Here is a 14,236-nt window from a genome sequence, read left to right as displayed (position 1 = left end):
TGGTCATGAAAAAGAGTAAAACTGTACCGTACCTAACAACACACAATCTATTTGCAAGATTCCAGAAGATTCCCAAATTTTAACAAATATCAGGAAACAGACATTCAAATTCAAATGTGTTATTCCTGCTACAGCTCCCCCTGCTGCTTCGGAGCCAGACTTGCGCTTCTGATGTTCGAAGGGAAACTGCATACACGCAGCAGGTACATCAATATTGCGTGAAAGTGCAATATTGTTTGCCAGTCATCTCAGAAAATTAAACTAATATTTTATATACAATCATTACACACAGAGTGATATATTCCAAATATTTGTTTCCTTTAACTGGTCCGGCTTACAACTAAAACTCAAAAATCAGCATCAGAAAAACAGAATACTGTGAAAAAAATAAGCCACCAAACGGCATTGCTAAAGAAGTTGGTTGTTCACAGAGTCCTGTATCCAAGCATATTAACAGAAAATTGAGTGGATGGAAGATCTGTGGAAAAAGGTGGTCCAAAAACAAGGTGAACCGCAGTTTTTAAGAGCCAAAATTGAAGATGTAAAGAAAGAGCCACATGCGGCTCTGGAGTCACAGGTTTCACAGATTTGCCTGTCCAAAACTGCATTGAGATTATAGCAAGTTACAGGGCTGACTAAAAGAATCAAATTACAGCAATAATTTATTTTAGATTACTTAGTTTAGCTACAACTGATTAAGCCCGATTACATGAAAAAATACAAAAATCTGGGATTTTGAGTTGTATATTTAGAATAAGAATCAGATATAGGCTACTTTAATAATCCCAGAGGGAAATTGCTGTTTCAGTACCATCACCATAACATAAACATCACAGACATTTCAGGGGGGGAGACGATTCACTGAGGCCGTGCTGCCAAGGACACCACTGTGTCCACAAGGCGCTACCCTTGATCTGTTGAAAGAAGATTACACAAACATGGGGGAAGTGGAGGGAGAAAAAAAAGACAGACACTGGAGAATTTATGCTCTCACAAATAAAGAGTAAAGCAACAGACAAAAAAAAAAACATTGCACGAGAAGCACAAATGACACGAGACACATATATGCAGAAGGGGGATTTGTGCGATGTCGCCATAACAACTCAGGGGAGAATTTGATAGTGGGAAGTCTGATTTGGAAAAAAAACAGAATTTGTTATGAGAAACAAGCTGAAACCAACTTTTCCTTCAGCTTTAGAGTCTTTTCGTTGCTGTTTCCTGGATCCAATTCCAATATTCCATTTGATGGTCTAGTTAACGTTTACACTTCCAGGTTTTATCCCATCTCACCTCTGTGTACCACCACCGCAGTCAGCTTATCTAGCCTACCGTTCTGTTCATTCAACGCCTTAGTGATCACGTCAACTGCCGCCGGCAGTCTAATCAAGGCGATGTTGACCACCAGCAGCTTCTGAAGGTGCTGATACATTAAATATCCTCTGAGACCAAAAAAAAAAAGAAATCCAAGTATCGTACATCGGAATAAGTAGACATCTTCGATGTCCTCAGCAGAAAAAATTGAGAGGCACAATGTGGACCATTTCTCCCACGGGTCCGAGATGTATCCCGCAAAAAAAGTTCCGTCGGGGGACGCTCCCCGGTCCTTTGCTTTCCAGTTGAAAAAATTTGATCAATAGCTTTGAGAGACCAGCTGACGAGATCCATAATTTCCTTAGAGCTTTCTGGTGCTATGAAGAAATGGCACAAAAGACACAAAACGAAGCAAATAGCAGGAGAGAGGGGGCAGGGTAATAGCAGATAAGGAGCTCTGGAGAGCTGAAGAAAAACCGACCGACCTCGAAGAGAGACAGAACAGAACTATAGCATGCTTTATTTCAAAGTAGGAGTCATGCTAAGGAAGAACGGAGAGACATGTACATCATTCAGAGTTAAAATTTTATTGCCATTAAATTATTTACATTTTCTGCAGTGAGATTTAGCACAAGCCTGTGGTATTGTGGTTGCTTCTGTCAAGCTGATCCAGGGCAGCTGTGGCCACAATGTAGCTCACCACCATCTGGGTGTGAATGTGTGCGTTAATAAATTAATGACTGGCTGTAGTGTAAACCGCTTTGGGGTCGTCAGACTCAGTGTTGCCAGATTAGCCGGTTTTCATTTTAATTTTGTGGGTATAATTTGCTTGGGGCAGGTGAACATAATTTGGGCGGATTTGGAGTCAGTTTGGTGTTTTTTTTAGTTAACCTACTAACGTCATGATTTCATCATTAGTCATTGGTTCATAGCAGGTATTGGGGCTATAAACCCCAAATCTTAAAAAAGGAAGCTAAAATCATGGAAGATGTCCAGTCAAGTTTATTCATCAAAATTATTTATTACTGTATACAATGACATACAAGTAATGCTCAGATTCGATACACCTCTAACAACTCTTAGTTTTCAATGCGAAAGAATACAAATTGGAAGAGGTAGATATTTCTAACTAAATGTTTGTAATTAGACAAGGCAAGGCAAATTTATTTATATAGCACATTTCAGTACAGAGACAATGCAAAGTGCTTTACATGATTAAAATATAGGAAGATAAAACAGAATAAAAGCAAGTTGGAATAAAATGTAGAAACAAAATAGAACATAGGAAAAAAAAAATAAAAGCAAACAAGTAAAAACAGTTGGAATATAAAGTAAACTAATTATATTTCAGTAATACAGTTCAATTAAAACAGTCGAAGGCAATCCTAAAAAAACAATCTAGATTGTTTTTAATCTAGATTTAAAGTAACTCAGGCTTTCAGCACTTTTACAGTATTCTGGAAGTTTGTTCCAGATAAGTGGAGCATAGGAACTAAATGCTGCTTCTCCGTGTTTAGTTCTGGTTCTGGGTATGCGGTGTAGGCTGGAGCCAGAAGACCTTAGTAGTCTGGAGGATTGATACACTGATAACAAGTCTGTGATGTATTTAGGTGCTAAGCCATTTAGGGATTTATAGACTAACAGAAGGATTTTAAAGTCTATTCTCTGAGATACAGGGAGCCGGTGTAAGGACTTTAGAACTGGGGTTATGTGCTTTACTTTCTTGGTCTTAGTGAGGATGCAGGCAGCAGTGTTCTGGATCAGCTGCAGCTGTCTGATCCACTTTTTAGGCAGACCTGTGAAAACACCGTTGCAGTAATCTATTCGACTAAAAATAAACGCATGGATTAATTTTTCTAGATCATGCTGGGACATCAGTCCTTTAATCCTGGAAATGTTCTTCGGGTGATAGAAAGCTGACCTTGTAATTGTCTTTAGATGCTTTTGGAGGTTCAGGTCTGAGTCCATCACTACACCCAGATTTCGGGTCTCGTCAGTGGTTACCAGTTGAAGAGACTGAAGCTGTGTGCTAACTTTTGATCTCTCCTCTATTGGTCCAAAGATTATTACTTCAGTTTTGTTTTTATTCAATTGAAGACAATTTTGACACATCCATGCATTGATTTCTTCTAGGCATTTACTCAGTACTTGAACTGGTTCATAGTCACCATGAAAAATTACTTTCCATGTTTTCAACTATGGGAGATATGGCCCACTCCCGGATTGCATGTTGACTCCAAAGCCATGCCTGATAGAAATCCCAATTCAGGCCTCAAGTGGACATTCGTACTCCAAGCATTGTGTGCGCTAGTGATGGCTGCGCCACATCCAGCCTGTAAAACGTCACAAATGTGTGACTGGCTGAAGCACAGATGTCCTGAACTGACACACCGTGGAACAAAGCCCAAGAGGTGGCCATGCTCCTGGTAGAATGGACCATAACTCCTTTAGGGGGCTCTGAGCCTGCACACCTGTATGCCAGAGATATAGCCTCCACAATCCAGCATGCTAACCTTTGATGGTAGACCGGTTTGCCCTTATAAGCAGTAGTCCAAGACACAAGCAGATGGTCAGCTCTTCTAAAACAGGCTGTCCTGTCCACATAAGCTCTTAAAGCTCTCACTGGACATAAGCAATGAAGCTTCTGCTCTTCTGCTGAAGAGAATGGGGGAGGATGGAATGCCACCATCGAACACCTGTATGATGACTTCAACACTTTTGGCACTAAAGTGGGGTTGGGTAGAATTTTTTTTAAACAAAACTTAGATTTGGAAACAATCTAAGTAGCAGAGTTAATTATGCTAATGATGGGCTTACAGGTACGTCATCTAGTTTGTGAATTTTAGGGTAAACCATATAGACTTGGGGTGGCCTCCGACAGTCTGTGGTACAGAATACAGTCAGTAGCCTGCTCCCGGATTTCTGGATCTCTTTTTAGCAGCTAGGTCAGAGTAGTTTGTTTTTTTCTACCTGGATTATTATGATGCATCAGGACACTTGACAGATACAGGTTTAATACAAAAGACATTATGAGCATGTTGCTGAGTGTGTCATGGATTGATGGAAAACATTACAACTAGCTTTATGTCTAAAGACTGGCATATTTCTTACATGTCTGATGTGCTTGACACAACCTGGCAAAATGGTGCAAACTGATTACGTATATAAAAAATTAAATCATGATCTTACAGTCAAAAAGATTGATTTTTTGTTATATTGCCCAGCCCTGGCCTATTGTCATAATTATCATTAGTAGCATCCATCATGACCATTTAAATCAGGCATGTTCAAAGTGCTGCCCATGTACTTATTTTGTGCAGCCCCCCTTCCCCCACCCCATTTAAAAAAAGATTTGGTTCGTGCAGATTGAAATTTATTTATTTATTTTAAACTAGGGCAAAATTATTACAGACAAGATAAAATCTTTCAATTGAAAATCTTTGGTACAAAACAAAGCATTTGTATTTTATTAACTACACTTTTTACATTCTATTCAATTTCATAGTAAATAGGACCACATCTGATGACTTTTACCCATATGCAAACTTGAATACAACAAGTGTTTTCAAAGAAATACTGACACAAATCCTGATATTTACTATTGTTAAAGCAAAAAGATTTTTTCTTTTTTTAATCAAGCCCAAAGTAATTTGCCAACTGGGTGACCATCCTTCAATACAGCAAATAAACAAAACCGTTTTTTAACTTTTGGAGCTACATTGATACATCCCTTTCCTCCAGAAAAATCGGACTAATTTTTATAATTAAAATGATAAAACTTTGTAGAGTAGGTAAAAATGTTTATTTTATTTTTCTGTCAATGTTTTGGCCCTCGAGTACTTTTGACTTGACAATTTCAGTCCACGTGCTTAAAAGCTTGGACACCCCTCATGTATGCTCAGTACGGGGGATTGCTGCAAAGCCATCAACAATGCAGACTGTCCACTGTGGCTCTACGCTCTTTCAAGAAGAGTGAATGCCGCTTGTTTTAGGCCATATGCAATCTGCTGGATTTACTTAGATAGGAAACTTTTTGACCAATCTGTGTGATTCAATTGAATTTGACGTTGTAAAGTGCCCTGCGATGACATGTGTTGTGAACTGGTGCTATATAAATAAAACTGAATTGAATTTATATGTTTCTGCAGAACTCCATTTTGTGCAAATGCTTCACAGGAAACACTACACAGCGATGGTTACTCCCCTGAATGGATTTTCATGTGGATTTCAAGGTGACACTTGTGTTTAAATCTGTTTTTACAGACATCACAACCAAATGGCCTCTCCTCAGAGTGAAGTCTCATGTGTCGTTCCAATGATATTCGCTTTACAAAACATTTGCCACACTCACTACAACTAAACTGTTTGGCGTGAACAGCTATGTGCCTTTTCAGTCCTCCAGATTGGGTAAATCTCTTACCACAAACAAGACAGGTAAATGGTTTTTCCCCTGTGTGAACACGCATATGATTCTTTAAATGATCTTTTACTGCAAATGCTTTACTGCAAACATGACAAAAATATGGTTTCTCTCCTTTGTGTTTCCTCAAGTGTTCATCAAGCCTTTTCTTAAGCTTAAATTGTGAACCACAAACATCACAGGAAAAAGGGGTTTCTACAGAATGGAGTTTCATGTGAAGTTTAAGAGATGACTTTGCATAAAAACTTTTAGAGCAAATATCACAAGCAAACGGTTTTTCTCCATTGTGGACTCTCATGTGTGTCTGAAGGGAAATCTTTACTCTAAATGCTTTACCACAAAGATCACAAATATGTTTCACATTTCCATTGTGAACTGTCATGTGTATTTTGACGGCATCCTTACGTTTAAATCTTTTGTCACAAACAGAGCAAGCAAATGGTTTCTCTTTCGTTTTTACTCCAATCTGAGATGTAACTGCGGAACACAGTTCATATGGTTTTGGAGCAATCAACCTGGTTTGATTAGAAACACGTACTGAAACTAATTTCATGCCTGGTTTTGGTCCTCCCCGGTCCTTTCTGTCAGGTTCTGTTTCCTTCTGTTCAGTTGAGCTGGTGGTGGTTGGAGCTTCTATATCTCTGTGTTCAGATTTTAAGTGATGAAGCTCTGATAACTGAGGTTTCTCTTCATCTTCAATCTTCACAGTACGCTGCTCTTCCTCCTGACTGATCCACTGTTCCTGCTCTTCATCCTTTATGTGGGAAGTTTCTGTTTCCAGTTGGTCCAAACTGGAGCTCCAGTCATGGGGAACCTCTTCTTTTATCACCAAAACCTGATGGACTGAAGACATTGAAACATTAATGAGTACTTGTAAACAATTTTAATGATTTAATAATTTATAAATAAATAAAAAAGAGGTACAGAAGCGGCTGCACTTTTTGCGTTGGATGAGAAGAGCAAACCTTCCTCTCATCCTCATCACTTTCTACAAAGGGACAATAGAAAGTGTACTGACCAACTGCATTGCTGTCTGGTGTTGTGCTATAACACATGATTTGAAGTTGTTTAAAGTTTATCCAATAACTGTCAGTCCGTTAGGTATTTTCTAGTGAATATCAGGTCAATTGCCTTTGATATTAGAACAATAGTTGAAAGAGTGATTCAAGCACTGGAATTCTTCTAACAGCAAACTTTGCACACATATACAATAGATGAGGGACAACTTCTCTTCAAGTTCAATAAATAAATGCTCATCCAGGGAACACCATTATATAATGCTGTTTATCTGAATTAACAATATATTTCAACTAACAATTGTTCTTTGCTAGGCTTGTGAAACTGAACTAAACTTCTAAGCAAAATAAAGATTAAGGAAACTAAGGGACATAGTACATACACACAAAATAACAAAAGGAAAAGCAAAAATAGTTGAAAACCATCACCATAAAAATGAATTCACTGAAGGTATGAAATTTAGAGAACCAAAGTGCATCTTAAAAAATATGGAATGAGGTTAAATTTGCTAATTTACAATCCAACTCCTAATTAGATAAAGCATATGAGGAATTAACATTTTGGTCAATCTTTTGCAAGATAAAAATCAATAACACTAGATTTTTTTAATTCATGTAATTATTTTTCAGGAAATAATCAAAACTCAAATTGGTAACTTAAGATGCTAGAGGGCACTGTAAAGGGGAAGATCTCTTGGAGCAGTGTTGGGTGCACATCCGGGTCACGTGGCCATTAGCTTGATGGGTTTCTTTCAAGTTACACAAAAACGGTGCTTCCGGTGGAATAGCGAGCGGAGTGGTCACATCTATCTGAAGCTGGAAACTCTGGAATTTGTCTTATGTAAGGTCTGCAACTCCTCTTGAAGAGCAGTCATGTAGCAAACTCAACCTGCTACTAGATGAAAAACACTAAGAACCCCGTAGGGGCCAAATCCACCCAATTTAGACAAAGAGGAAGCAGCGGCGCATGATTATGCTAGCTCCTCTGCAAGGCAGGGCAGCGACAACCTGACGCCGATGACCACGCCAGAAAAGAATCAACAGGAGAAGAAAAATCTAAAGATACACCAGATAAAAATTATTGTAACACACTGAAGAAAGCCATTTTGTCTACTACTCAGCTCAGACAGCAGCTTGATGATCATATGGATTAGATTTGTTCACAATTACAGCAGCATAGTGCAATGCTAGCCTTGGTAGCAAAAACAACACAATGTAACTTAGAGGATATAGGAATAAAGGGAAAAAGAAGACGTGAATGATAAAATCAGAGCCAAAACTGTCAACCTGTTGTGCAAAGCGGTCCTAGACCTGACATAAAAAAAATAGAGGATGCTGTAGATATTGTTCATAGGATACGAAGAAAAACAAAGAACAGGCACCGACAGATCATAGTCGTCTTCTCCATTGAGGGTTCTGGGTAGGGTGCATGGGGGGTGGACTGTGCCGGGTACTCCCCTATTTGGCCCTCTCAGTTTTAAACACACACTTGAGAACAACATGCAACATTATGGCATTTGAGCAGGTGAAGGCAGGTTTGGGGTCTTTTTCACACTCCTGTTCTCCAATTGCCACCCGAATACCCAGGAGCGGGCCACCTGGGCCGGGGGTCTAGGCTGGCAGTGGATGTCGGGTCCGGGGGATCAGCTAGGACTGGGGCTGGCGCTTTTGCTCTACCCTGGAATATGGGGGAGGGTGGGGTTTGGTTCATGCTGGCCCCATCTCTCAGTTGATGGGCCCGTGGGTCGTCTGGTCTGGGATTAGGGTGGAGGGTTAGGACCGGAGCATGGACCGGGTAGATCGGGTTGTGGTGGTCGCCTCCTTCCTCCCATCTTCTAGGATTCACCTCCCGTCTCGCCTCTTTTTCAGGTGAGGGAGGCTGCTTTCCCTGTGTTGGTCCCCCTTGGGCACCTTTGCTCTGAGGGTCCCAGAGCAAATGTGTTTTTTTCTAGGGTTTTGGTTCCCCTGGTGTCTGCCTTTGTGCTCTGGGGGGCAGGTCTTTGGCTCCTCACAAACAAGATTGATCTTTTTTTTCTTATGGATAAACCTTACATACACAAGCGCACTCTCAAAACACCTACAGGTGCTTAGATCCAGGTACTTACAGATTCACTTCTATACACAAAACCCCTATTATTATCTTTAGTTGTCACTTCATACATTTCATATTAAATAATACTGTATATTCTTCAGTAATGGTATCAAGGCGTTGGTTGTTTGTACCTGTAAAACCTTATCAGTTGGTTTTGCTGTTCTTTTTATATCCCTCTTTGCAGGTGAAGAATCAGCAGTTTTATCTCTCTCCCCTTTTCCTCTACTCTTTCACTTTTTCTCCCTTTCAGCATTTGTCTCATCTGTTTCTCTCCTTTTTTCCCCTCTTTTACCTTCCATTTTCAGTGTCCATTGAACATGAAGTCCCAGCATAATATCTAATAAAGCTTCTTGCATATATAAATCAAGCGGAGCACTATGGCGAAAGCAGTAAGGCTCCACTTGTGAAGGTAAAATCTGTTGGGGAGGAATGTACGGACTGATTATATAGAGAAATATATAACGTTTATATTTACACCTTTTCCCCTTCATATAAAGAACAGCATTAAAAACAAATTTTCAAATGATTAAGACAAGAGTCAAAAAATTGATGATGACTAAAAATCTCTGTGAAGAAAGTTTAAAAGGAGCACTATTTGTTAATGTCATTAAAAAGAATAGCATCATATTGTTTGCCTTTCCCAGATGGACTGCTACTTTTTACAAGCATTTTTGGGAAGAACTAAAAGTTTTGTTTAATGAAATTAAAGATAATCGTAAAAAAGAATGGATGACCATGACGAAACAACTATATATATATATATATATATATATATATATATATATATATATATATATATATATATATATATATATATATATATATATATATATATATATGTGCTTTGTACAAATGAGATGCCTTCAAAATTATCAAAATTATTTTACATATTTTTGTCCCCAAAAGAAGACCAATGTGGCTGCAGCAGTTTGTATTTCTGTGAAATGCAATGATTGGATAATATTGTAGCTGTCTCAGAAAATGTTTGTATTTTATTCTACATGGTAACATCCCTGACGAAGCGGTGACGCTGGTGCAGCGCACGCTGTTCAGGGCTGATCAAACGACAATTTGCCTCCACAACACCTGGTGCCATCAGCAATTTCCCTATGGGATTACTAAAGTATTTCTGATTCTGACATCAGAGAAAGTCATAGGAACCTTCTGCTCACCTGACCTAGAATACCATGCAGTAAAGTGCAGACCATTTAAACTGGCTAGAGAGCTCAGCTCTGTGGTAATCATTGCAACATACTTGCAGCCGAGAGCTAATGCTAAGCTAGTTCTTGAGGAACTTTACTGCTTTGTTACTTGCCAATTGAACAGTAGTGCAGAAGCGGCTATGATAATTGCTGGGGACTTTAACCATGCTAATTTAAAGCCTGTACTCACCAAGTTCCATAAATGTATTAGGTTCTCGACCAGAGACAATAATACATTAGATCAAGTTTACTGTATCATCCAGGAGAATACAAAGCTGCCGAAGCTCCAGATTCTGTCCAAGTGACCTCTTCCCTGAAAAAGGTCAACACAAATCATATGCGGACAAGCTAGCAGGGGTCTTTCTGGACATCTTCAACCTCTCCCTGCAGCTTTCCATTGTTCCTGCCTGTCTGAAATCATCCGTTATCATGCCGGCCCCCAAGAAACCAATCATCACCTGCTTCATTGATTATCTTGTCTTGTCGACCGGAACAAGTTTTGCGCGGATGACTGGCGGAGGGGGCGGAGGGGCCTCGATGCAGACGCCGACGATGAAGTCGACCTGCTTCTCGCTTCAAAGTATACATGTATTGTTGCCTGTTTTTTCCCTGCCATTCACTATATGCACGCGAGAAAGCAACAACAAAAAAACGTGTGTTAACGTCAAATAAACATGCAAGCATATCGAGTTAATTTTTTTTTTGGAATGTTGGCGAGGCGGTAGCGTCAAGATAGTGCTGCGGGAAACACTGCAGTGGTGAAGTTTGTGTACGACACCACTGTAGTGGGTCTCATCTCCAGCAATGAGTCTCACTGCAGGGATCAGCAATCTCACACAGTGGTGCTCCAGGAGCAACCTCAGAAAACTGAGACCCGCACAGGAAGATAAAACCACCCTCCTTAAAAAAAATAAATAAATAAATAAATAAAATCATGCAGCCACCAGCATCAGCAGTATACTTCATGCACCTACAACCAGAGTGTCAAGCTGGTGCTTCAGAGCTAAGTAAACTTTTTCCCATGACTGACTATTCTATCAGGGATGGATAAAGTAGCTATCGGGGCCCAAAATCTCCGCAATGCGGAAAACACGGACAGAATGGCAGAATTTACAGTAAGGGTTAAATCCTGAATCTACCAAATAAACAGAACTGCGGGGGATCAGTGCGCACATGGCGTCAAATTAAAATACAAGAGCTGGCAAAGAGCTGATCACTTTTTTTAATCACTTTTTTGACCAAACAAGTTTAGCAGCTTAAGTCTCCCACATACTTGTGGACATGAGCCCAGGTACACAAAGCTCTTGTTTTTACGACCATGGTCTCCCAGTAATCTGCTTGGAGGGATGAAGTCTTCCCATCAGTGTTGGATGCACACTCTCTGGGAATCTGACACACACATCCCAAAACAGCCTCTTTCCATCAACAACTGTTAAATAATAGAGGGCCATCCCTTCCTGTTAAAAAAGCCACGTGGGAACTGTTAGTGCTACAAATGGAACATGACCGCCGTCTATTGCTCCACCACATTGAGGTGATATCAAAAGCTAAATTGGGCTCATATTCACAGGACAATATCTGACAGACAGAACATTATTTGATTACATTTTTAAAAGTTTCAAAGCACCAATAAACCTAAAATCCTTATGAAAATTTCTGGTATGGTGTAAATGAACAGTCAGTATGCCAACTTTAAATATTTTTCCTCAATGAACTGGTTTTAATTTGTAGATAAAGTTTGTTATGCTAGTATTGGGATGCCTGCATCCAGCAATTTGATCCTCCAAGACCCTTAAGACCACATAAACTGTGTTGTGCATGGCCAAAAAAAAAACAAAAAAAAACAGCTGAACTCTGTCATTCAAAACAATACATTTGATAAATAGTAAATATTGCACAGTACTGCTGTCTGACTTTTTGACTTGAAAAAGAGTCCATTAGGGGCTAGGGTCGATATGCATGCTTGAGCTCCTCTAGTGTTGTTGGCCAGTGTCGTAAGAAGTTTTTATTTTATTTTTTTTAAAAAGGAATGATCATGTCTTGTTGTGTCTTTGTGTTATGTGTAAGTAAGTGCATTCTGAGTCGATGTCTGCCTCATCAAAAATTTCAATAAGGTAACACATAATGTCAATAAAGCTTCTTGATACTTGATATAAATCAAAATGTTTTACTGGTCCGGCAAACAGTAGATATGGCAAAGGTAAACTATAAATGTTACAAACTATACTGAATATCTTTTAATGAGAACAAATAAAACTAACAAAATAAATACTTTTTGTGCATTTCTGTTATTTATTTTTCTTTGGACCTGTTAGAAATTATTTTCGCTGTTGGATTATGTGAGAAGTCTTGTGATGGATTGCTGAACTGTCCAGGCTGCACTCTACCTCTGCTGCAATGACCGCTTTCTGTATTAATGTAAAGATATAAAAGGAAAATTATCTGCATGGCATTAAGATCTGCTTTCAGATCAGTGGAACACAGCAAGAAGACATGAGCTCATAAAGGGAGGAAAAAGGCAGACAAGGCTAGAGTTAGTAAAAACCAACTTGAACATGTGAAGAAACTTTCCCTTAAGCTGCTGTTCTAGTCACTGGCCTCTGATCATTGGTCTGACAGGTTGGTGCTCGGTCTCAGCTACTGTCAATCAGGTTTTTTATGCTTGGCTGTTATGTGTTTCTCTGATGTCCGTTTAATGTTATAGCGTCCTGCTAAACTGAATAACCAGATTGAAGCTTCACAACTGACGTAACGGCGCCTGTCAATCTATCTTGGAGGCTTGGCAGTAACTGACCAATCAGCGATCGCAATTTATCCCAAAGTAAACGCCCCTTACCTACAGAAGCTGTTCCCTCTTTCCCACTGATGAGATCCCAGGATGTTACATTACGAACACATTGTGGTCAGAATGGTAAAAATTATTAACAGTTAGTAGGGAAAGTACAATTTAGACGCGCATTATCTAAAAAATTTAGAGGGTGTTTATTTCTTTCCCAGATCTAAAAAGGAGTCCAGCAAAATGTAAAAGATAAACAGCTGAACATAACAGTGATCGACAGTACGAAGGTAACTAAATTTTTGTTAATAAACATTTTACGACTAATGGTTAGATTAAAAGGATAATACTTAATGTTAGTTCTGCTGTGTTTTAGGTGTTTTGGATATATGTATGCTGCAACTTCTGGTTGTTTGAGTTTGTTTGTTTGAATAATTTTGCTTTTATTAGGTAAAGTATAATACTCCTAATACAGAATTTTACTGTAAATTCTTGCCATGTAAAGCTCGATGGCAGCATGAAAACATCTACTGCAGACTGCAGTAAGTATTTTAAGTTACTATAATGCATATTTTAAGTTGGGTATAAGTTTGCTATTTTAAGTTAGGCTTTAACATCCATTTGTCCATCATTACACTGAAGTAACTTCATTGACATGATTGAAGTTACTTCAAAAACGGGGAAAAGTTTGGAAATTTTCCCGTTTTTTTTTTTTTTTCTTTTTCTGCCTTAATGTTGGTAGCTAAAGCAAAAATGCCGCTGTGAGCTTCACTATCACTACCATTACAACGTCTTTGTTTGTTGGGGTTTAAAACAGCCTGGGGTACACTTCTGCATGGACAGAGCGATCTTAGAGTTAACTTCACTTCAACTGTTTTAAAATTGATCTGGTTAGAAGCATCTTCTTGCTGTTGGACAATATATGCAGACTTTTAATGGACTGCTGATCTGTCCAGAGCATACTTTGACTCTGCTGCAATGACTGCAGGGATATTTACACATATTTTTATAACTTTGGTATTTTCCCTACTAGCAGATCTTTAATAACCAAAAGCCAGAGTTTAACAAACAAATATGTGTAACACTCACTGAGATCTTTGCTGTTGTGTTTCTGCTCCAGTTCTGATGAGGATGCTGCATGTATGGGAGGAACCAAACTGAGTCCTCCAGGTTCCTCTGCTTTAACTTTCATCATCTCAGACATCCTCTGTACGCCTGGGATTCTCCTTTCCACAATCCTGTTCTGGAACCTTCACCTGTTCTAGTAGATCAGGATTACAGTCATAAAACCTGTATTTTCTGATTTTCTGTGTCCTGAAACTGATATCAGATATAAATCAGGATCTAATCAAATCAAGAGCATTAATAGAAAATGTAAACAGCAGCAGAGCTGCAGTGATGCTGCAGAGCAGAGACTCT

At 39.1% G+C, this 14,236-nt stretch overlaps 1 protein-coding gene across 4 annotated transcripts in view; it reads right to left on the bottom strand.

Moving 5' to 3' along the window:
- Window positions 1-4,677: 4,677 nt before the first annotated feature.
- LOC110366528 (gastrula zinc finger protein XlCGF57.1-like) overlaps window positions 4,678-14,236 on the bottom strand; it is a 103,751-nt gene continuing 94,192 nt past the window's right edge. For 2 of the 4 annotated variants that reach the window (XM_036142260.1, XM_036142259.1), the window contains exons 2-3: window positions 13,907-14,137; window positions 4,678-6,574 (exon numbers count right to left, since the gene is read on the bottom strand). In XM_036142260.1, the coding sequence (XP_035998153.1) occupies window positions 5,508-6,574; window positions 13,907-14,021 (1,182 nt within the window). In that variant the 5' untranslated portion in view covers window positions 14,022-14,137 and the 3' untranslated portion in view covers window positions 4,678-5,507. The remainder of the gene's footprint in view (window positions 6,575-13,906; window positions 14,138-14,236) is intronic. The other 2 variants (XM_036142258.1, XM_036142261.1) reach the window with 2 other exon arrangements.

Source organism: Fundulus heteroclitus, chromosome 10 (assembly GCF_011125445.2).
Source record: "Fundulus heteroclitus isolate FHET01 chromosome 10, MU-UCD_Fhet_4.1, whole genome shotgun sequence".
In the NCBI taxonomy this organism is placed as follows: domain Eukaryota; kingdom Metazoa; phylum Chordata; class Actinopteri; order Cyprinodontiformes; family Fundulidae; genus Fundulus; species Fundulus heteroclitus.
This window is presented reverse-complemented; position numbering and strand designations above follow the sequence as displayed.